Source organism: Manacus candei, unplaced genomic scaffold, assembly GCF_025592945.1.
Source record: "Manacus candei isolate 608988 ecotype Guabito, Panama unplaced genomic scaffold, ASM2559294v1 h1tg000003l, whole genome shotgun sequence".
Classification (NCBI taxonomy): Eukaryota; Metazoa; Chordata; class Aves; order Passeriformes; family Pipridae; genus Manacus; species Manacus candei.
Window position 1 is genome coordinate 19680018 of NW_026138051.1, and position 22385 is coordinate 19702402.

Sequence of the window (22385 nt, forward strand, 5' to 3'; positions counted from 1 at the left end):
TTCAGTGGAGCCACCAAAAAGGAAAGACATGAGCCATGACAAAGGCCCTGGGCTCGGAGTCGGCACAGGTCTCTGGCTGGGATGAATGCACTCATTGGAATATATATTTTTAATACAGAGATATCAGAGCGTGTTCGTGGATGAAAAGACGTCGTATTTAAATTTCAAGGGTCATATCGTCCGTTGAGCCAGAAGTCAGATAAAAGTGCATTCATAACTTTATTCTGCCATAAAAGAGCCCGACGAGGTAAAACTACAAAAATCCTTAGGTTAAAAAAAATCCTTACATTATTAGAAAGGTATTTTTACAGATAAGGGAAGAATGGCATAACTCACAATAATTCTAACAATAATTGCTTTAAACTCTGTGTAATCTTCTGCCTTCCCTTGGCATGGACAGTGACAAAAAGACTGCTGGGTTTTTAAAATCAGCTGTAACTTTCTGTCTGTGGAGCAGAAGTGCAGCTCAGGTGCGTGTAAGCTCAGGCACCACGGGGGGGATGCTTCGTTTCTTTAAGAATCTTATTTTTCTGTTAATTTTTTTCAATGTTAATGGGAACATTTTTATTAGGCTTGTTTTGTTTTTTAATAACCTTGTCAGGTTTGAGAGGCAGTATCCAGGTAACGGTATGAATACGAGGAGGGAAGAGTGGATGGGTTGGGTTTTTCAAACGTACTCTTGTACCTCTTCCAGCTGGCTGCAGAGGGGAGCGTGTTTACCTCTCCCTTCCATGCACATCACCACATTAATTGGATCCAGGAGGGAAGGACTGCACACTCGTGGGAAGGGCATGTGCTGCTTCCCAAAGGAGCAGTCGGGAAAAGTCACCACCAAACGCTGGGAGAAGGGGAGCGGGGTGGCAAACCCGAGCAGACCTGCGAGGGTAGTAACCCCTCTCTCTTTCTCTTGCTTTCCTCCCTCCCTCTTCCTTATTCCCCCCAGAGTCACACACCCTGGGCGGCGATGAGAGGCCTTGCAGCACCGCCGAGGCCGCGGTGCCGTTCCCAGCCCTGACCGCGGCGCCGAGGGAAAGCCACGCGTGCCACCGAGCCCCGCCGGCCAAGAAGCCCTGCCTGCTGAGCCCCCCGTCGCCGCTGCGGCTCACGGATGTCCCCGAGCACGCCTCGGATGACTCCTCCGCCCACGCCATCTCCCTCACGTCCTGCGTGACCAAGGGCATGAGCTCCTGGTCGCTGCCGGGCGACTGCGAGAAGGCTCCGTTCACCATGATGGAGCCCGGAGGAATGTCGGCGCTGACGGGAGACTGCCTGATGCAGCCGAGCCGGACCTGTCTGGGCTGCTTTATTGAATCCAAGGACGGCATTGATGCAGAGCCGGGAATAAGCTTGAAAGTGGGGGATATAAATAGGGATTATGACACCTGTTCAGTGTCTGATATAGGGATTCACTGCATGAGCACAGGAGAAACCATGAGATATGGGGATCAACTGCTTTCAGACCAGCTTTTAAGCTTCCCTATGCATAAATCGAGGGCAGCGGACAAAAGAGATGCAGAAAAATCTGACAGTGATTCAGAGGACCCCACTCAGAAAAATTATTACGAGGGATTACTATTAGACAAATGCAATGGTGAGGAACCTTTACTAACAAATCCCAACCAGGAATGGGGCTATTTTGAATCTTTCATTAGTGAAAGTAAAATTGAGCTGCTTGACCTCTGCTCCAAAAATGAGCTTTCTGTGAATCTGTTTTCTGAGGAAGACGTGGATAATTATATGTTCGACGATGATGATTCCACCTTGGGAAGTGATGTCTGCTCCCTAAAGATTAGATATGAATCTTTCCAGGACAACGTGCGGGAGAAGACCACCACCCTACAGGAGGATGCCCAGTTCAACTTCTTCCCCAGCGTGTTCAGCAACTGCACCAAAAGGGACAGCAGGAGCACCCTGAAAAGGGGGCCCAGCGGTGCCACTGACCCCTCTCAATTCAAATCTGAGGAAGGCATCATCTGGGGGGAGGAGGAGGAGGATGGCGAGGAAGAGGATGGCGAGGAGGAGGAGAAAGCTGCCTTAAATAAATCTTGCAACAGCACAGAGATGGTGCAGTATGTGGGCTCCAAGAGGAGCCACTTCTTGGACTCGGTGAATTCCACAGAGGACTCTGGGGAGTTCAGTGATGACAGCACTTGCACGGAGTCCTCCTACGACGTGCTGCGGGACATCAAGGACTGCAGCCGGTACCTGGCCCGGGACCACTCCGGCTCCTTCATCCAGCAGAACTACGGGTTGCGGGCAAAGAGGAAAGTGCGGTACAGCGACGACTACCTGTACGATGTGGACTCCATCGAGAATGAGAAGATCCTGGACAAGAAGGAGTGGCTCCCAGACGGGCCCAAGGAGGAGGACGATGATGAATGGTGCCCCAAGAAACGGCGAAAAGTCTCTCGCAAGGAGCCCCCCGTGATCATCAAGTACATCATCATTAACAGGTTTAAAGGGGAGAAGCATATGCTGGTGAAGCTCAGCAAAGTGGATGCCAATGAGACAACTGTTACTCTGAACGAGGAGCTGCTCAGCAAATACAAGAAGCTGGCCCCACTGAAGGGCTTCTGGCAGGAGAGGCAGCAGAGCCGGCTGGATTTGCTCAGATCGTCTCTCTACCACAAGCAGAATTTCTATCTTAACGGCTCAGATGCTTCGTTCCTCCCTCACCCACGGAAGCGAAAATGCAAGCTAGCAAACAGGCACCGGATTCAAAGAATTAAAGCCATCGAGCAGTCAGTGAACAAGCTGGGCTCTTGCTCCTCTGATCACAAGCAGCCTTGCAGCAGTAAGGAGGACGTGGGCCTGAAAGGGCTGCCGGCGTTAGCCATCGCCACCCCCAGCTGTGCCAACGGATTACATGTCCACGACATCACGGGCATCGCCGCCGTGAAATGCAAATCGCAGGAACGGGAGCACAAGGGGACGGAAAGGAAAGTGCTCCGCAGGATCAAATTCAAAAGTGAGGCCAGGTTGAAGTGCAAGAAGATCAAAGCTGCTACCAGTACAGTGGAGGACTCCCCAGCGCTGGAAAACCAGGACTCTGCAGCGCGTCTGAAGGACGAAAACAGTCCCTGTGCTTCAGACAGCTCCCATCTCCCGGAGTGCCACGAGGATAAGGTTGCTAAAAATTCTCCTTTCCTACCATCCACCTCCTCTTCAGACAAGCCTCTGCCATCTGCTAATATCACCACCAATGTACCCCTGATCCCTGGAGGGTATCTGCAGACGTTGTTAGATGCTTCGGATTTGTCGAGCAACACGGGTATCCCGTACTTCGCCCAGCACCCCTCCGAGCAGCCGCAGCACCCGCTCCCCAGCATCGTCCGGCCAGAGAAGCCCTTCCCGGCCCTGCAGCCGGCGCAGAGCTGTGTGCTCTCCCCGCCCTCCGAGTCAGAGCTGCAGCAGTCGCCCAGCCACTTGGAGATGGAGCAGAGCAGCTTCGGCAGCCTGTGGCCAGCCAAGGCTGGCGGTGACCGCCAGGACTTCCCTGGCGACCTGCCGGAGGCAGCCGGGCTGCCGGGCGAGTTCGGCAGCGGCGGCACCCCAGGCACGGATGGGCTCCCTGCCTCTGGGTACACTCAAGTCAATCTGAATAGCGGCAAATTGCTATACCAAAAAAATTACATGCCGGATAGCCAACAAGTGCAGTCTGATGATTCTTATCAGTCATGTCATTTTAATAATGGAGAGGGGCGCTTTCATTTCCAACGAGGTACACTAAGTACAGATGATGGCAGGCTCATTAGTTTTGATTCAGTGGGTTCATTGTCAGTTAGTTCTAGTAATTACAGTTCTTTAAGTTTAAAGTCTTGTGAAAAGGACGGCGAGGATGATATTAATGATGATTTCTTGGCCCACTGCAGTCCCAAGTTAGTGATCCAGCAGAGCATAGATGAAATCACCCCTTTGAAGGAGTCCACGGACCTTTTAGACATTTCCAACTTCACGCCTGATAGGTTCCGCCAGTCGTCGCTTTCGGAGATGTCCCCTCCGGACACTCCCAACCTGTCCCCGCAGATAGCTGGCTCCGATGCCAAGCCTCTGGGCACCCTGAAGGGCTTTCAGGAGAGCCCCCAGGCTGCCCTCAACAGCTCCGAGAAGGTCAAGTGGAACTGTGGGGTCCTACAGACCGAGGATCAGGCAGATAATGGGTTTGCTTTAAATAATCACCAGTTCCAGTTCCATATGTTCAACGATGAAGATTCTGTCAGCCTTCTCGAAAAGAGTCCATGCTTGTCAACATTTAATGAGCCATCTGGTCAAATTAGCACCAATAGCAAAGTGTCAAAATCAAAGAGGAAAAGTTCATCCAGCAAGAATGTGGGTACAAACCAAAGCTCTTCCCAGAAAGTCACCCGGAAAAAATCGCCCAAAACCAACAAAGGAACCGATAAGCCGCAAGGGAAGAACTCCAGGCAGGCACCCAAATCCACCAGGAAAGGGAAAAATGCAGCGGGAGTCAACGGTGAGAAGGTTCCGGCTGTTGGTGTCAGGGCAGTCCCTCAGCTGAGCACGGTGGCCACGGCCACCAAGGGCCTGGCCGAGGGCACTCAGCACTGCGGCCCGGCCGGGGTGAAGCTGGGCAAGCACAATGGGCTCTCTGGAGAGTGGGCACTGGGAAAAGAGGGGGGCACAGGTTGGTCAGAACCCAGCCTGGGCAACGCCACCAGCCTCCTGGACGACGATCAGAGGGAGTTTGAGGAACCTTCCAACATCCTGTCCAACATCGCGTCAGGAATGGCTGATGTCCAGAGGTTTATGATGGCCTCCATCGAGCCCTTGTGGGGGCCTGTCAGCCACAACAGTGTTCCAGACATATTCCGGTCACCAGAGTCCAACAGCCTGAAACTGAAAACTCTTAAAATTTTGGCAGGGACGTCCCAAGAGTCGAAGAAGAAGGCGAACGGTGGCTCGCCGGGGGCGGCGAAGAACCACAAGTCAAACAACAAGGGCTCAAGCAAAAACAGCAAAGCCGCAACCTGCGACCCCGGTCGCCCCAACTGCTCAACCGGGTTCACCACGGACATTCACGCTCCCTTTTTTGATAAAAACTATAGTAACCTGAGCACTTTAGGCAATAATGGACCTACCCATAAAAAACTCTACCGTCATAAATCCAGTTCGAAATCACTGCGGGATGAGAACTGTAAAATCAAGCGGACGGACCGCGAACAGCCCCACAAGGACCCACCCGTGACAGCTGCTTTTGAGAAACTGAGGTAATGCTGCACCAAACTGGCTGGAATGCCCCTAACCTCCCTCCCACCTGCTAGGCCCGCTGTTCCTCAGTTTTTCCTTCCTGAAAGCAAAAGTTGCATGAAAAAAAAAAAAGACATTCCCCTTTTACAGTTTTGGTTGGTTTTGGTTTTGGGGTTGGTTTCCTTTTTTTTGTTTGTTTGGTTGGTTTTTTATTATTATTTTTAAATGCATGAAAATACTTATGACTTGCAAGCTACCTAAAAGAATGACCAATTTTCTGGCTTGGCTGGGGTTAAAAAAACTAACAAGGCTACTCTTTTCTGCTGTTTGGCTTCTTCAGTTTTTAATTACTTATTTATTGGGGAAAAACAAAAACAAAAAAAAACATGATTACACGCTCTTTTTAATGATTTTGACGAGGAAAGACTTTTTTTTTTTTTTTTGGAACATTTTGTAAAAAATAAACCACAAAAAAAAAAAAAAAGAGGTTCTGCATCCAAAAGCCAAGATCTCGAAACTTAAAGGCTCTTTACTTTGCAAATGAGAACTCGTTCCTAATTGAGCTTCACGTGGCAATTTTTGAGTGCTTTCTGGCCCCCTCTGCTGTTGTATCTCCTAACCTGCATCATCTAAAGCTGCATCTTCTCTACCCGCCCGCCTCTAGCGCGTTCGCTCCGTCGTGGTGACTCCAGACGAGCTAACTAAGATGGCATCAAATGTTTGATTTTTTCCTGCAGGGAATCAGACTCCATTCTTCTTAAAGCAGAAACAACATTTTTGGGTTTTCCTGTATTTGAAGAAGAGACTCCCTTTTCTAGAAAGACGGTTGATGTTTGGTTCTTTTCTTACCATTTCTTTTTCAGTTGGGTTTATTTTTTTTCCCGTCGGTTCCTTTTCGAAATCTGCCTTGTGGTCTGTTGAAATGTAAGTGCTGAAATGAAGAGTTTGAAATTGTGGGAATTTTATTATTTGAAAGCAAACCTAATCTGGTATTCTCTGTGAAAGACTGTTTTAAAAGTCATACTGTTGTACAGTAGTTTATGCACTATTACCCACAACAACAAAAAATTGTGCCAAACTATGAACAAGTGACTGTATTGTATATATTTTTACTTCTCTATCAACATTGGGTTGTGAGTGTTTTCTGCAGCTATGCTTTTTGGTTTTACTAGAAACATTCCAGTTGTTAAGTACTAACCACCCCCCTTCGAAAGCACCTGTAACTCACGATGAAAACGATCTTGTTCACTGATACAACTTACCAAAAGTTTTATGGACATGACTAAAAGTGTGCCAAATTTACTTACCTCATTTCATGGATTCACCCTGTGGTTTAAAGCTCATAAAGGGAAAAAAAAAAAAAAAAAAAAAAAAGAGAAAAATCTAAAAAAAAAGGGGGGGGGGAGGAAAAAGGAACTTTGAAACCGATGCTGGGAAATGGTAACATCCTCTCTTTGAAACCACGAGCGGATAAACTTAATAGTGAAATGTTGAGTTTAATTCTAGGAGAGAGTTGCAATGGTGGAGGAGTTCAGAAAACCACTGACGGTAAGTTTGCCAGGAACTCAAGTGTCTGCATCTAGAGACTACAGAACAGCTGCTTTTCAAGTATCTGTTTTCTTAAAGCAAAACCTGTAGCTGAAGATCATTTGAAATGCAAAGTTACATTGCTAATTCTTTGTATCTCAGTTTTATATATTTTATAAGAACCTGGGATAAATTCTAAAATAGGTATAAAAACAGAACTAATACATTTCATCCATTGATTGCTATTTACTTTTCCTTTGAGTAGTTTCTCAAACATTTTCGATGCAGAGCCTGTCAGAAGCGCTCTCCCATCATAGCTTTGGTGTTTCCTCAGTGTCTAACCTTGCAATGCCAATATAGTTTGAACTTTCAGAAGCAAAGTAATTCATTTTAAATACAACTCCTACCTAACCTTTTCTTTGACTCATTTCATCAAAAAAAAAAAAACCAACGGAGCTATTTGTGATCTCACCAATCAGGGCCGGATCATCCATGACTGGACTTTATTAAGACAGCGTTAAGTATTGAATGCTAAATGTATTCTCAAAAGGCCTTATTTGTAACCCTACTCACCACACCCTCGCCCTCCACGAGAATAACAAACCCAACCAATATCTATTTTCCTTGTGCAACTGAGAGCCTGTGAGTTTTGCTGCTGATTTCTTATGAAAAACCTTGATATGCAAGAGCCCTGCGAACTGGGAGCGATTGGGAGCAGAGGGATGCGAGGCTTGGACATGATATGCAATAGAAAACTGATGAGGAAGAGGAACCTTAATAAAGCAGTGGGAGAGATCACGTTGCCGATGTGGTTGCAAGCAGAGATGGTGTCCCACGAGGGCAGGACTAGGCTCAGGTTTCCTTACTAGGAGGTTTGTTTCCACCCACGTGCAAGGCAAAGCAGCAGAATTGGTTGAAGTTAGTTTAGTAAAAAAACCAGAGCGAGCACTCGTAATCAAAGTGGAGATGCAGAGTTTTGTTTTGAATCAAAATGTTTCCAGCGCTTGCAGGTCTTGAGGTGTAGCTGAGGCTCAGCTCTGTGATCCCAAAGAGAAAAGCTCGGCAGTTGTGTTGTGCTTTATTTAACAGATGAAAGAACGAACTCTGAAAAAAAATAGTATTTAGAAGCCCCATCCTTTAAGTTCATTTTTTTCTTGGAATAAATGCTGGCATTGCCCAGAGTGAGTTGCTCTGGATGAGAGTAGTCCCTGGGTATCTCACAGGGTGCAGTGTCCCACCCCAGCTCTGGCTCCAGGAGGGAGATCCAGAAGATGCTCAGGATTTATTTTGGAGACAAGAGCTGAGGTAGGGCTCCATCCCTGGGTGCTCGGCTTGCCTGCAGCCGTCACGCTCTCCCCACTCCCAGCAGCTCTTTTCTATTCGTAGGCTCATCAGATACTACAAGCTCCAACCACTGCTGTGGTGTTGGCACATCCCTTTTTTTCAGCGTTCGTCCCACGTGCTGCAGGATGAGGGGCTGGCAGCTCCCTTCTTTGAGATGTTCTGGCTGCTGCTTTTATGGAGACAGGTCAAGTCCAGGGCTGGGATGTGGCACAGACCTTTTTCACCCAAACCCAGCATTTGAAAGCACATTTCACCTTGCCTGCACTGTGCTTGTTATGCTTAATGTTATGAATATGGGACTTGTAATAAAACACCTTGTACAGGACTGGATAGCAATATTTATTGCATTTGAGAAGTGTGCAATAGGGCATGAAGATCAGGCATAAAAGATATCGACTATTTTATATTTCTCGACGATCTGTGAAAACCCAGGTCGGTGTTTCAGGACGATGATAGTCACAAATACCAGCTGCCTTGTTGCTCTCTTATTCCTGCTGCTCTGATTTCACTGCCATCTTTGGTGGTCATCCCATCTCCACCCCAAAAATCTCTGTTAAACAGCCTGGGTCCCTTATGGTGTGGCAGTGGTCCTTCCCAGGGTTTGACGAAGTCATCCCTCTGCTACTTGACCTCAAAATTTGGAAATTGTCCTGAGCCAACCATTTACCCTCTTCCCTTTTGATCTTTGTGGGATATTTGGGTTGAAAGGGTCTTTTAAAGGTCATTTAGTCCAACCCCCCTGTAATGATCAGGGACATCTTTGACTAGACCAGGTTCCTCAGAGCTCTGTGTGACTGACCTTGAATGCTCCCAGGGCCATCCCTGGCACTCACAGCTTCTCTGGGCAACCTGCGCCAGTGTTTCACCACCCTCATAAAAAATTTCTTTCTCAGGTCCTTCTCAGCAGGGCTGCTCTCAATCCCTTCATCCCCCAGCCTGTGTGGATCCCAGGGATTGCCCCATCCCCGCTGCAGCACCTCTTATTTGGCTGTCTTGAACCTCATGAGTTTCCCATGGGCCCCCTTCTCGAGCTTGGCCAGGTTCCTCTGGTTGTCACTCTGTCCCTCAGGTGTGTCAACCACACTGCTCAGCTTGGTGTCATCTGCACACTTGCTGAGGGTGACTCGTTCCCACTGTCTGCATCATTGGTGAAGATCCTGAACAGTACTGGTCCCAGTATGGACCCCTGAGGGACACCACTGGTCACTAATATCCATTGGACATTGAGCTGTTGAGATGTGATCATCCAACCAGTTCCTCGTCTTCTGAACAGTCCATCCATCAAACTCATCCCTCTCCAGTTTAGAAAGAAGGGTGCTGTGGGAGACTGTTTAAAGGCCTTACAGAAGTCCAGATAAATGACATCTGTAGCACTTCCCTTGTCCACTGATGGAGTCACCCCTATCAGAGAAGGCCACTAGGTTGGACAGGCAGGACTTGCCTGTGGTGAAGCTGTACAAGATGTCCCAAATCACCTCCTTGTCCTCCAGGAGCCTCAGCAGAGCTTCTGGGAGGGTCTGTTCCATGATCCTCCCAGGCTGACAGGTCGGTCGTTCCCAGGGTCCTACTTTTTATACTTGTTCAGAATGGGTGAAATGTTTTGCTTTTCCCATTCTCCACGACTTCACCTGACTGTCATGACTTTTTAGATACCGTGGAGAGCTACTTGGCAGCTACATCAGCCAGTTGCCTCAGGACTGTGGGATGCACCTCATCAGGTTCCATAGACTTATGTACGTTCAGGTTCCTCAGGTCATCACAAACTTGATCTTCTCTCACAATGGGAGGGACTTTGCTCTTGTAGTCCCTGTCCTGTGGTTCATCCACTCAAGGATGGTGGGAAGAGAGGTTGCCTCAGCCTTCTCATCTATTGGTACCCGTTTGCCAGTCACGTTACACCTTCTTTGACCCTTCCTTTTCAGTCTGTAGAAGCCCTTCCTGTTATTCTTTACATCTCGTGTCAAGTTCAGCTCCATCTGCACCTTGGCCTTCCACACCCCATCCCTACACAACCTGGAAGCATCCCAATACTCTTCCCAGGATACCTGTCCCTGCTCCCACTGCCTGTGCATTTCCTCTTGCCCTTCAGTTGGGACCAGCAGGTCCTGGCTCAGCCATGCCAGTCTCTTGCCTGCCTTGCCCAGTTTCTTACACCTGGGGATTGAGAGCCCTTGTGCTCTATGGAAAACATCCTGAAAGATCTGCCAGCTCTGTTCTGCTCCCTTGTCCCTGGGGGCAGCTTCCCAGGGGATCCTATTAACTAACTCCTTGAAGAGCTGGAAGTGTGTTTTCCTAGAATTCATCACCACCTGCCTATCGCTACCTCAAGGTTTTCATCACTCCCCTCCTTTGCCTTGTCCCTTACTGTACAGGCTCTTATTTTCCATTTGCCTTTCTTGGTACATTTTTGTTTCTCGTGGCGCAGCTCACAGTTGTGGCAGGACTGGGAGGTGGGTCCCATCCATCCCTGCCCACGTCCCAGGGCTCCCTGTGCCTGCCTGCACTGGCTCCCCTCTTGGCCCAGCCTCTTGCCTGCTCCCAGTGAAACTTCCATCCTTCTCACACCTTCAAGTTGGGCTCCTGGCTGGGGCAACAAAGCCAAGCCACACAAAAGATGTTTATTCTGCAGCATCTTTTCTACTTTATCATTCCACTTCTACTCCGACGTGTCCCACCGAGCACTGGTGTGGGCAGTGCTGCTCTCCTGGGTTTGGGGGGCTTAAAATTGGCAGTGACATTAAAAAGCAGAAACCATCTGCTTCCAAAGCATGGTCATAAAGTCTGTCCAAGAGGAGAACAACACAGGGCAGCACAGCTCGAGCCCTTGGCTCTTGCCTACCTCGGAGCTGGAGCAGGAGCTGCCTGAGAGCAGGGGAAGGTGGCACTCCCCGCTGTCCCATGGGGTGTGGCTCTCCCAGGGTCTGGGAAAAGATCCGTTCTCTGTGCCGGGCAGAGATGTCCTGCAGAACAAAACCCTGCAGCAGCTCAGCAGGAGCCAGCCCACCCCACGGCCATCATTTGCTGGACACACTTGCTTAGAGAGGTTTTGTAAATAGAAAAATATCACTGATGGGGATCCAATAAAAACCTACTGGGTTTTTATTTAAAAAAATAATCTTACCAGGTTTACATCTTGCTTTTCTTTTTCTAAGCATAAGAGGGTGGATGTTTTTGAAAAATGTCTTGAGAATAATGACTTGCAGACCAGAGGTAGCCAGGCATTTTGGGAGGAGGACGAGGAGGAGGAGGAGAAGGAGGGCAGGGGCAGCCACAGGGTTGTCCTATCCACACTGTGCCATCTGACTGCTTGGAAAGGAAAAGCCAAGGCTGGTTCAGCCTGGCCGTGGTTGCTTTGAGAAACCATTGTTGCTCTGTTTGCTCTTTTAAAAAGTCAGGATTGCTGTTAATTTTTTGGCATTATGGCTCAAAGGAGCCATGAACCAAAATAAAGATGTTTGAAGCATCGTCATCCTTTACCTGCTGGACCACGTTCTTTCCCTAAGCTCCCAATCTAGCAAAGCACTTAGGTAGGAGCTTGCTCCCGGGGCTCTGGCTCCACAAGTGCTTTCCTGGATGGCTGGTGATGTCAAATCCCAAGAAAAACTCCCTTGAAGTCAGTGTAAGTGAGAAGAGATGCAGGTGCGTGGACTTCGGTTGGTGCAGGATCAGGCCCTCGGTCTTTTCTCAACTCGATGTGTTGGATTTGCCTGTGCAGCTCCCAGGGGGCCCAGTGGAGGTTGCAGGTTCAAGCCGCTGACATCTGTCTGAGAATGTGCCTCTTTAGCTCTTCAGCGTGTGAAATAATGCAAAAAAAAAAAAAAAGAAAAATATATAAAATAAACAAAGTACAATGTCTGTGGTAGAAGCAAGGCTTTTCAAATCTGTTTCTCAGGTAAACAAGTGACACTAATGACAGTGGAGTAACAGCCATCTAAGGGAATTGGGATGTGAAGCAGGAGGATTCCCTCCATCTCGCAGGATGCTTGGGTTGCCAGACACGTTTACTGAGCCTTTAAACACTTGGTGCAAAAGGAAACGAGAAATCAAATTGGTCTTTTCACTACCCTTCGCTAGCTAGACAGACAGACGTCCACTTCAAAAGCACAAAGGGAAGACTTAAACCTAGACTAAACCACACACACACAAAAAAGAAACCAAGGTACCAGTGAAACTCCTTTTGTCTCTTACTCCCGGTGGGAAGCAGGGTAGAAATCCAAGGAGCTGCTCTGTTCCGCTGCCCCGGCGCCGGCCGGGCGCCTCGACTGCTGCCTCCAGAGATGTGAATGTACTGCTCCTTGAGTCCCTTCCATAGAACTAGAGGCACCTCGTTAGGAAGTTGCTCCTGTTTTATGGTGCTAAAGAAAACTTTTATCCCCCCCTTGAGCATTTAAGAACTATTAAATGGCCCTTTTTATGAATGTAACATATCCATTTCTGTTCCACATTTTACACTGCAATTTTAACATGTTTGGAAATGATTTGCCTTTTTTCTTTTAGAATAAGCTTTATAAATATTCTGTAGAGTCAATTGAAGTATAATTCTTAAGGATCACTCTAAGACGCCTACAAAATCTTGTATATTTTTAAGTGTGCCAATTTGTAAAATATTTTGTAAGTGTATATTTTTCTTAGAAAAGTGCTGTGAAGTGTTTGTATGTGTGAGGTTTCCCTTTTTTTGCACCTTCGGGTGTTAATAAAAGGATGTATACTTAAAAGTTTCTGGTTTTAAAAACCAAAATACAAAGAAAAAAATTAAACTTTTGTTGGGAATTTTGTAATAAAAAGAAATGTTGTGAAAGAGTGTAGTGATATTGTGTAAAGGAAACTGGAAAATTTGTGAGCGCTTTGCTGTTTTATAGATCCTCTTGTAAATTATTCTTGTAATATTTTGGGTTTTGTTGTTCTTGTTGCAAAGGTTTTAAATATTTGTGACTGACTCTGTATGGTGAAAACGTCATATTGTTAACTTGCTGAGTTTTGTTATATTGTTTATGGAATAAATAAAAAAATTAAAAATCTCATTTTAAGATCATGTATGAAGAAGAAATTAAAACTGCCATTTATTGAATATTAGGAATCGGTTTTTAATTGAGAAATGGAAACTTCAAGTCAACACAGAGTTAACACTTTGCCTTCCCAGGGCGCAGAGATGGGTTTGGGCTTGTCGGAAGGGGATGCTCTTCCCAGCCCCCAGTGCTGGGGGAGTGGATTCCCCATCCTGGCAGAATCCCAGCAGTGCCAGGAAGTACCCCCAGACTGGCCTTTCCCTGGGAAGGAGCAGGTGGGTGCAGTGAAATGCCACTGTCTTCATTTTCTTATAGAAAAGGCACAAAAATTACTTGTTTTAAAAATGACTGTTCCTTTCATTAGCCCTCAATGTTGATAGCAACAATGTGGAGGGAGGAGAGGCATTAGTTCCGGCTGGGGTGTTCCAAGCCCTGCCAGCAGAAAGCAGGACATGGACACCGTGTCCAGCAACTGGATCCCTTGGCAAGGGGCTGGGAAATGATCCCCCAAAGCAGAGCTGGTATCTCACACACAAGCTGCCTGTTCCCAGGAGGGTTTCAGGTGAGTAAAAATGGGCACAGGATTTCGGTGCTTCTGCCAGTCATGCAGATCCCTCTGTCTTCACAGAATCCCAAAATGTGCTGAGCTGGAAGGGACCCACAAAGATCATCAAGTCCAACCCTCAGCCCTGCACAGGCCCATCCCCAAGAGTCACACCCTGTGCCCCAGAGGATCATCCAAACCCTCCTGGAGCTCTGGCAGCCTTGGGGCTGTGCCCACTGCCCAGTGCCCAACCAGCCTCTGGGGGAAGAACCTTTTCCTGGGATCCAACCTGAGCCTGCCCTGACACAGCTCCAGCCATTCCCTGGCTGCTGTCCCTGGTCCCCCCAGAGCAGAGCTCAGTCCCTGCCCCTCCTCTGCCCCTGCCCAGGCAGTTGGAACTGCAGTGAGGTCTCCCCTCAGTCTCCTCTGCTCCAGCTGAACACACCAAGTGCCCTCAGTGTCCTCACACGGCTTCAGATCAAGGTCCTGCACCGTCTTCATTGCCCTCCTTTGGACACTCTCTAACAGTTTAATAACACCTTGTGTAAGATGTCAGGAGCCCAGAGCAGCGAGTGGGGCGAGTGCTGGGGGGGGGCTGTTGGCCAGGGAAGCCCATGGGCAGCTCAGCTTAAGGACTGAACCTGACCTGGTCCTAGAAGGGTTTGCTCACCAGTCAGTAAAACATGTAGAGGGACTGGCCAAGCCCATGGCCACCAAACCCATCTGGTCTATCCTATATGGCATCAATCCCATGACTGGAAATAGTTCCAGCTCCATAGTGCAAGTCTTGAGGACAGATTTTTTAGCAGGTCCTGTTGCCATAGGACAAGGGATGATGGTTTTAAACTGAAAGACGGTAGATTCAGACTAGATCTAAGGAAGAAATTTGTTACAGTGGGGGTGAGGAGGCCCTGGCACAGGTTGCCCAGAGAAGCTTGGGCTGCCCCATCCCTGGAAGTGTCCAAGGCCAGGGTGATCAGGGCTTTGAGAAACCTGGAAGGCTGATGTTTCTCTGAGCTATTACTGCAGGTTGTCTCCAAAATCAGGGTTATGTTGCTCAAAAACATTCCTTGGGGACCCTGTTGCAAGCTTGTGCTTTCTGCAGGGAGACTCAGCACTGGCACAATCCTGGGCTGGCCCGGCCGGTGAGGCTGCGATGTGGCAGGTCTGTGGTTGGAGTGAATGGTACCAAAACACACTTAATTAACAGTAGAGCCTTCATATACCTGAGTAATGCTGCAGAAAGGGCCTGTTAAATGCATTTATGTTGATCTAGGGCACTTATATTATAAGCACATATACTTAAAACACTCATAACTTCTGGATGAACTGTCATCCCTCGCTCCATACAGCCCAGTGACTTTTCCTTGTGAGTGAAAGCAGAGTCAGAATTTAATTAGGATGTAATTTAATACCACTGGCTTCTCCGTCTTTCCAGTGGGAGCTGCTCTCTGGCTGGCAATGGCTGGACAGGGACAAACCTGCCCTGGGTGACACCAGTCTTGCCTCAGCATCTCTTGGGTTGACCTTGCATCCCAAAGCAGCAATAGAATTTTGCAGCCAATTTCATAGGATGGTTTAGAATACCTTCACCTCCACTCAGGAGCTGAGCTTTCTCTATATAATTTCTTGTTTGGTTTTTGCTTTAATTTAATGCACCTCTTGCTGCTGAGCACACCAGGGGAGGATTTGCAATATGCTACAGCCTAAGAAGCTGGAGTGTGAGAGAAGCAGTGATGGGAAAAATGATCCATCAGCACCCAAACTTTGTTTAACTGCCCAGTGAACTTAGCAAAACCCCTCAGAAAGGGTCAGAAGTGCCAGCCAGCAGGCCCAGGCTGCATCCCAAGGGCTCAGTTTATGCAGTGTTTAGGGATAGTGTAGATCCAGTCTGAAGGGAGATGCTGCAGCCCCAGCACCGCCGAGCATTTCAGTTTGTGTGCCATGCTGACACCTTGGCTGGATTTCTCACCTCCCATTTCCAAAGAAAGAGAGCCTGGGTGGCCTGCAGCACCATTTTTCTCCTTGCCGGGCCTTTCCTTGAGTTGGTAACATCACATCTCCAGGACTCAAAATGTTTCTTCCCAAGTCTTGCTTGTGGGCTGGTGTTTGTCTCACTAACGAAACCTTCACACTGCACCACCACCCCAGGGCACGCGTGCCACTGGCTCTCCTGGGTTTCTTGGCTGAAACAGGTTAGCACAAGGTGGGAACATTCCCATAAAATTACCCGGTGCTGCAGCATTTGCAGGCTGGAGGCCTCTAGGGCTTGAATTGTGGGTGCATTTTCTGTCTTCATGCAAGAAAGTCAATAGAAAAAAAGGGTGAATTGCTTCATTTTGGATATTCATAAGTGTTTCTCTTCAATATATGTCAAACTTAGAAATATATTTAACTTCCCCAAAGTCAACACAGAGACCAAACCTGCCCCAAATCTCGGATGTTATCTCTGCAAGCCGTGCAAAACCCAGCAGCCATGCTGGGACTGTCCTTTCTCCCCCCCTGGCACTGCCATGGCCCCGGCACAGCTGATCACCTTCCACTGGCAACATCCCATTCAAGAAGATTTTTACACCTCACAAAATGCCAGGTGTGAACTGTCAGAACAGGTGCCATGTGCTTTATGTTAATAAACACCCACAGGCTCCCCCTCCAATTTTTTATGGGATTACACCTATAGCAGCAGCTTTTGCTTTGCAAATATACTTTGTGTTGCAGCGAAAGCATTGGTTCAATAAAGCACTTAAGCATACACTTTATCTTAAGCATGTTGGAGATTACATCCCTCTTTAGCAAAGCATTTAAGTATGTGCTTAATTTAAGGATTTAATTAAGGATTTTAATTGTAGACTTCAGTATGTGCTTACCTGCTTGGCTGAATATGGGTGAGATTACTACATGCTGAAGATTTCTGCATAAAAGTAAGTGACTAATTCTGTCTGAATGAAGATGTTACGTTGTTCTCACACAAGGCAGTTAAAATATAAATAGGAAAAAGGCAAGTGGCAGTTAACTTCATTCTTCCAGCTGAAAGTAGCATCCATGACCAAATCTGAGTTGATTAAAATCTAATATTATTAGTTATAACCTCTAAAGTGGCATTACAGATCAACAGAAAGCAGCACCTTAAAAATGAGTCTCCAGCTCATAAGCTTTAATTACGAGAAGGGAAGGATTAAGCCACCCTCTCCCTCTCATCGGTGACAGCAACCTTCAAATGGAAATGGCCACCAACTAATGGGCTGTGGTGTCATTTCCCCAACCATTACAGGGTTTAGGCTGATTTCCTAAGGAAAGAGAATTTCTGCAATTGCATTGCCAGCCTGTGTTTTGGACCATTTCCATAGCTTTTGAACTCTGTGACAAATTTAATCTAATTGAGAAAAATAAAAGGATTCCAAAGATATCAAGCTCCAACAAGTTGAATGCAAAACAAGTAACTGGTTTTCTTTTTCTCCAGTAGCATTCGCTGTCACTGGAAAGCTTTCTCCATCCCAGGACTGGGACAGTGTTCTGGTTTTGGCTGGGATGGAGTTCATTTTCTTGAGTTCATTCTTGACGGTGCAGGGCTGCGTTTTGGACTTGTGCTGAAAAGTGTTTTTGCTATTGCTGAGCAGCATCAAGGCCTTTCCTGCTGCTCCTACCAGTGAGGAGGCTGGGGGTGCACAAGGACCTGGGAGGAGACAAAGCCAGCACAGCTGACTCCAACTGACCCAAGGGATACCCCAGACCATGTGGCATCATGCTCAGCATAAAGGTGCGGGAAGAGAAGGAAGCGGGGATTGAAACTTGGCTCCTGCATTTCTTGCTCCACGGCTCTGAAGCTCACAAGCTGCCACGTGCTCAGAAGACATCCACGTCTGCAATCTTACCAGAATGATTGGTTAGGGTGTTTAGTTTATCGCATGCCTGGAAAGTGTGTAGGATTTGTGAGGCCACACCTCGAGTCCTGTGTCCAGTTCATTCACCCTCAATTCAAGAAGGACATTGAGGGGCTGGAGTGTGTCCAGAGAAGGGCAAAGGAGCTAGGGAAGGGTCTGGAGAGTCAGTCACATGAGGAATGGCTGAGGGAGCTGGGAGGGCTTAGCCTGGAGAAAAGGAGGCTCAGATGGGACCTTCTTGCTCTCTGCCACTCCCTGGAAGGAGGTTGTAGCAATGTGGGGGTCAGGCTCTTCTCCCAGGCAACCAGTGACAGGACATGAGGACAGAGCCTCCAGCTGTGCAGGGGAAGGTTCAAGTTGGGCATCAGGAAGAATTTCTTCACTGCAAGAGTGGTCAGGCCTTGGCAGGGGCTGCCCAGGGAGGTGGTGGAGTCCCCATCCCTGGAGGTGTCCAAGGAAGGACTGGACGTGGCACTCAGTGCAGGGTGACAAGGTGGGGATCGGGCACAGGTTGGACTCGATGGTCTTGGAGGTCTTCTCCAACCTTAATGACTTTGTGATTTCAACACTCAGCAGTGATACCCCTCAGAAGCCCAGCAGTCCCTGTGCTTTACTGCTAAAAGCAGCCAAACACCCTTGTCATTCCTTTGCTGGCAGCAGCCAACAGACGAGCAAGGAGGGTGTAGTGACCCACAGCTGCTGCCCATGGGCAGAGGAGAAGGTGGCTCTGGCTGTACCAAAGTACCTGAGATGAGAGACCAGAAGAGACACCTGGTCCTGCTGGGATGGGATGGCAGACCTTCATGGTCAGCCCCCGTGAGCCACAGTGACCACCATGAGCAAGGTTCAGGACAGTGTCTGGGAAATGGGTCACAGATGGGAGATCAGGCACTGGGTAAGAACTAAGCTCATAAAAAATGGTGAGGAAGAGGAAGCTTCTGCTCCTCCAGGTAATGGTTTTCTGAGGGGAATCTTGTATGTTGGCAAGACAAGCTGAAATCCAGCCCTTTGTTGGTGCTTTCCCTTCACCCTGGGGCTCCCTGCCCAGTTCAGAGGAGGAGCATGTGTGTGGCCATCCTGCCCATGGCTCAGGCAGCCTCAGCTTTAACCACACTGTGCAGAGGCGAAGGCTGAGGCACCATGTGGCACTCTTAGGTCCGCCCTTAGGCTGCTCAAAGCTGAGAGTGCCAAAATTGAGGTCTTTTTGTCTTTTTGTGTGATATCTCAAGGTATCACAAGCCCTGACTGGATTTTTCTTTTAAAGTTTGTATGTTGAGCAATCTTAAAATGCAGAAGGGGAAGTGATTGCCATCCAGAGAGACCAGCCAGCAGATACATCGACAGGACACCCATTCAAGAGCCTTTCCTGCAGATGAGTCACCCATGGAGACAACCCAGGCAGCCAAAATGACATCACAGGTGCTTACTGGTCTCTGTCACTGGGACAGAAGGATTTAAACAAGTGACTTTCTGTGGAATTTTATGTCTTGCATCTCTTTGTTTTCCACATGAAGCACAAGAGATGCTTCTACTTCTTCTTGTCTATACCTGCACCTTTTTTTCTTTACCCTCAGATTTCATACAGAGATCTTTTAGACTTCATGCTTATGCAAGATTAAGCTTCCAGCCTTTTAATGGAAGTAACAACAGGGGCAGCTTCAGACAGCAAATCCACTTGCCGAGAGAAAAGTACTTAAGGGATGTGTTCTCTGGAGCGCAGGGCATTTTATAGCTCCTTTGTAGGGCACAAGTGTCTCGAGAATGGTGGCTGTAAGTTGGGGGGGGGGGAAGGGAAGGGAAGGGAAGGGAAGGGAAGGGAAGGGAAGGGAAGGGAAGGGAAGGGAAGGGAAGGGAAGGGAAGGGAAGGGAAGGGAAGGGAAGGGAAGGGAAGGGAAGGGAAGGGAAGGGAAGGGAAGGGAAGGGAAGGGAAGGGAAGGGAAGGGAAGGGAAGGGAAGGGAAGGGAAGGGAAGGGAAGGGAAGGGAAGGGAAGGGAAGGGAAGGGAAGGGAAGGGAAGGGAAGGGAAGGGAAGGGAAGGGAAGGGAAGGGAAGGGAAGGGAAGGGAAGGGAAGGGAAGGGAAGGGAAGGGAAGGGAAGGGAAGGGAAGGGAAGGGAAGGGAAGGGAAGGGAAGGGAAGGGAAGGGAAGGGAAGGGAAGGGAAGGGAAGGGAAGGGAAGGGAAGGGAAGGGAAGGGAAGGGAAGGGAAGGGAAGGGAAGGGAAGGGAAGGGCCTACACTGTTATTGTCTGTCAGCTATGGTTCCTGTGAGCTGGTTTTGCCACTCAAGGCATCACCCCCTCAGTCACTCAGCATCACTGAACAGACCTTCAGCTGATGGTCCAGAGCCAATAACCTGGGCAGTGCCTGACACACCAGCCTGTCCAACAGGTGCCATGTGTTTCTTATCTTTTTGCACACTGCCCATCTTCCATCTTCTCTGAGAGTGGGGGAAAGAGAAACCTGTGGCATCTAAAAAGTGGAAATAGCAAAGATGCCTTGAGCTGAGATGAGCAGGTACCAAAGCTGAGATGAGCAGGACCCTTTGTGCCTTACACTGTGACCACAGGAACCTCAGTGTGGAGGGCAGGGCTGGCACTGATGGGCTCCTGTTTCAGTGCACTACCAGTGCAGAGAGAAGAAAATCTCTGCCGGTTCTGAGCTGTATAAGGTACATGACCTACAGATGAGCCAATCTAATTTTATCCTGCAGTGAGCACTGGCGCACCTGTATAATGAATAGCACATTATCACATCTTTGCTTGACTATCTCAATATAATATATTAATATAGTCTTCATAGCCTTTGGTTATCATGTTATTTGTTCTTTAATCTAATGTATTTGGAGCAACTGGCTAGCAAGATGCAGCCCTATTTATCCTTCTAAGGACAACAATAGCAGGGATAAATGTTAAACTAAAGGAAGGAATGAAAAAAAAATAGCAGCTCTATTTGTGCTATGCCAAGATGCATTTCTTGGCAGCTCCAGAGATTCAACAGTCTGGTATTTATCACGATGAAACGCAGAAATGTCTGATGATTACATGAAGGGAAATAAAGAGACTGAGCATAAACTGCAGGCTGAGAGATAAGGGCGCATTTTTACAGCAGGCAGCTGCTAAAACAGGGCTATGTCAAGGCAGCCCTGAGCTGCAGCAGAGCAGAGTGCTCAGGCCAGGGCAGTGAGGGGGCAGAGCTGAAACCAGGGATAAAGAGGATGGTTTAAAACCGAGGAGAATTAGGCAGCCTGCTTAATCACGTTATTTAACACCATGAGGATTATTTTCAAGGAGTTTATCCCTCCTTCATCTCCCATCGGAGAGAAGCAAAATGCCGGCGTTGGCTGTGGACGCTATTTCAGATGTTTCATTTTGAAAAGAGCCCCTGGCATGTTCAGTGAGGGAATCTGTCCAGCAGTAGTTGGAGCTATGTCAGGGATTTAGCATCATCCCAAATCACTTTAGGACACAGTCTGCCTCTGGCTACACGCTGGATCCTGGGCACCCAGGATTTGGACCTGGCTCTGTTTGAAGGTGGGTGCTTGTCATGACCCCTCTGTGATGCTTCCAGTCTCTGTTGGAGTTCTGACACGAGGATTATTGAAACCAAGGGTTGAAGAGTCAGTTTTCTTACTGAATCTGAAAAGCCCAAGGAGCTCCTGTTGTGAGACAGTCACTGTAAGGCTTTGGCCAAGGTTGTTTAAAGTTAGGGATGGATTTGAGAACAGAAAGGTGCAGATCTCTCAATTATTGCCAAGTCTGTGAAGTCTACTATCCCATAGGAAACATGGATGGATGCTATCCCACAGGAAACCTGATGAGATGGATGGATGCTATCCCACAGGAAACCTGATGAGATGGATGGATGCTATCCCACAGGAAACATGCTGACATGGAGGCTCATGTTGGTTATGGAGAACAGCACCTGTGTTGTCAGGCAAGGAGCAATCACGAGTTTTCTTTTAGGGCTATAGTTATGAACCAGGTTAAGATTACAGTTCAAAAAGGGAAATGTGCCATTGCCTGCTCTATTCTGGACATCACACAGGCCCCGTTCTTGTTTGATGGATGAAGGATAACATATGATGGATGAAGGATGATGATGAAATTCATTATTCTACACAGAGGGAGAGAAGCTCCTGATTTTAGCAGTCATATCCCAGTGGTAGAAGTCCTCCACTTCCCTGACATGAGCACAGAGATAAAGTAACACATGATCCTTGTGTTCTGGCTTCATTTCATCCTTTTGCAGAACAGCATTTTTGATGCAAGACTCAAGGGTATGGTGAGTTGCACTCTAGAGCTGGCATCTCCTAAGAACAATTTAATAAAAATATATGGACAAGCTGTATATGATATAGATCTTAGGGTCTTTGTAGGGTTATCATAGGTAGTACCACGAGTCTCTGCCTGGCAAACTGATGCTTCCCTCATCCTCTTTGCCCCAAATAAAATCACCAACCTTTTAGGATCAATAATCTCTTCTCCTGTAGCCTCCGAGGCTGGAGAGCAGACCCTGTCACTCAACAGTGCCAAGGGCATCAGAAGCAATTAAAAAAAAATTAGAATTGATTTGAAGAATGTAATAATCATTCATCTAGCTGGGGGGGGGGGGGGGGGAAAGGGTTTTATCATTGAAATATTAGAAAGAGTAGCATTTACACTCTGCTAAATATTATGGCACCCACAGAAGTAAGCCTGAAACCTCAAGGTAAATTATTTAATTCTAAAGAACAAGAAAACAATAATGTTGCAAATCAGTGCAAGAGGCTAAGGTGGCTAGAAGTGGGCAGGGAAGGCTTTCTGACTCCAGCCTGGGCCCAGAAGAAGAAGCCAAGTATCTCTCTGTCTGCCATGCCTGCATTTCCATAGCAAGTTTGC

The 22385-nt window shown here is 47.8% G+C and overlaps 1 protein-coding gene across 5 annotated transcripts in view; it reads left to right on the forward strand.

Moving 5' to 3' along the window:
- NEXMIF (neurite extension and migration factor) overlaps window positions 1-13093 on the forward strand; it is a 174517-nt gene extending 161424 nt beyond the window's left edge. For all 5 annotated transcript variants that reach the window (XM_051790275.1, XM_051790254.1, XM_051790243.1 and 2 more), the window contains one exon: window positions 944-13093. In XM_051790275.1, coding sequence (XP_051646235.1) covers window positions 944-5232 — 4289 coding nt within the window. In that variant the 3' untranslated portion in view covers window positions 5233-13093. The remainder of the gene's footprint in view (window positions 1-943) is intronic.
- The last annotated feature ends 9292 nt before the right edge of the window (window positions 13094-22385 follow it).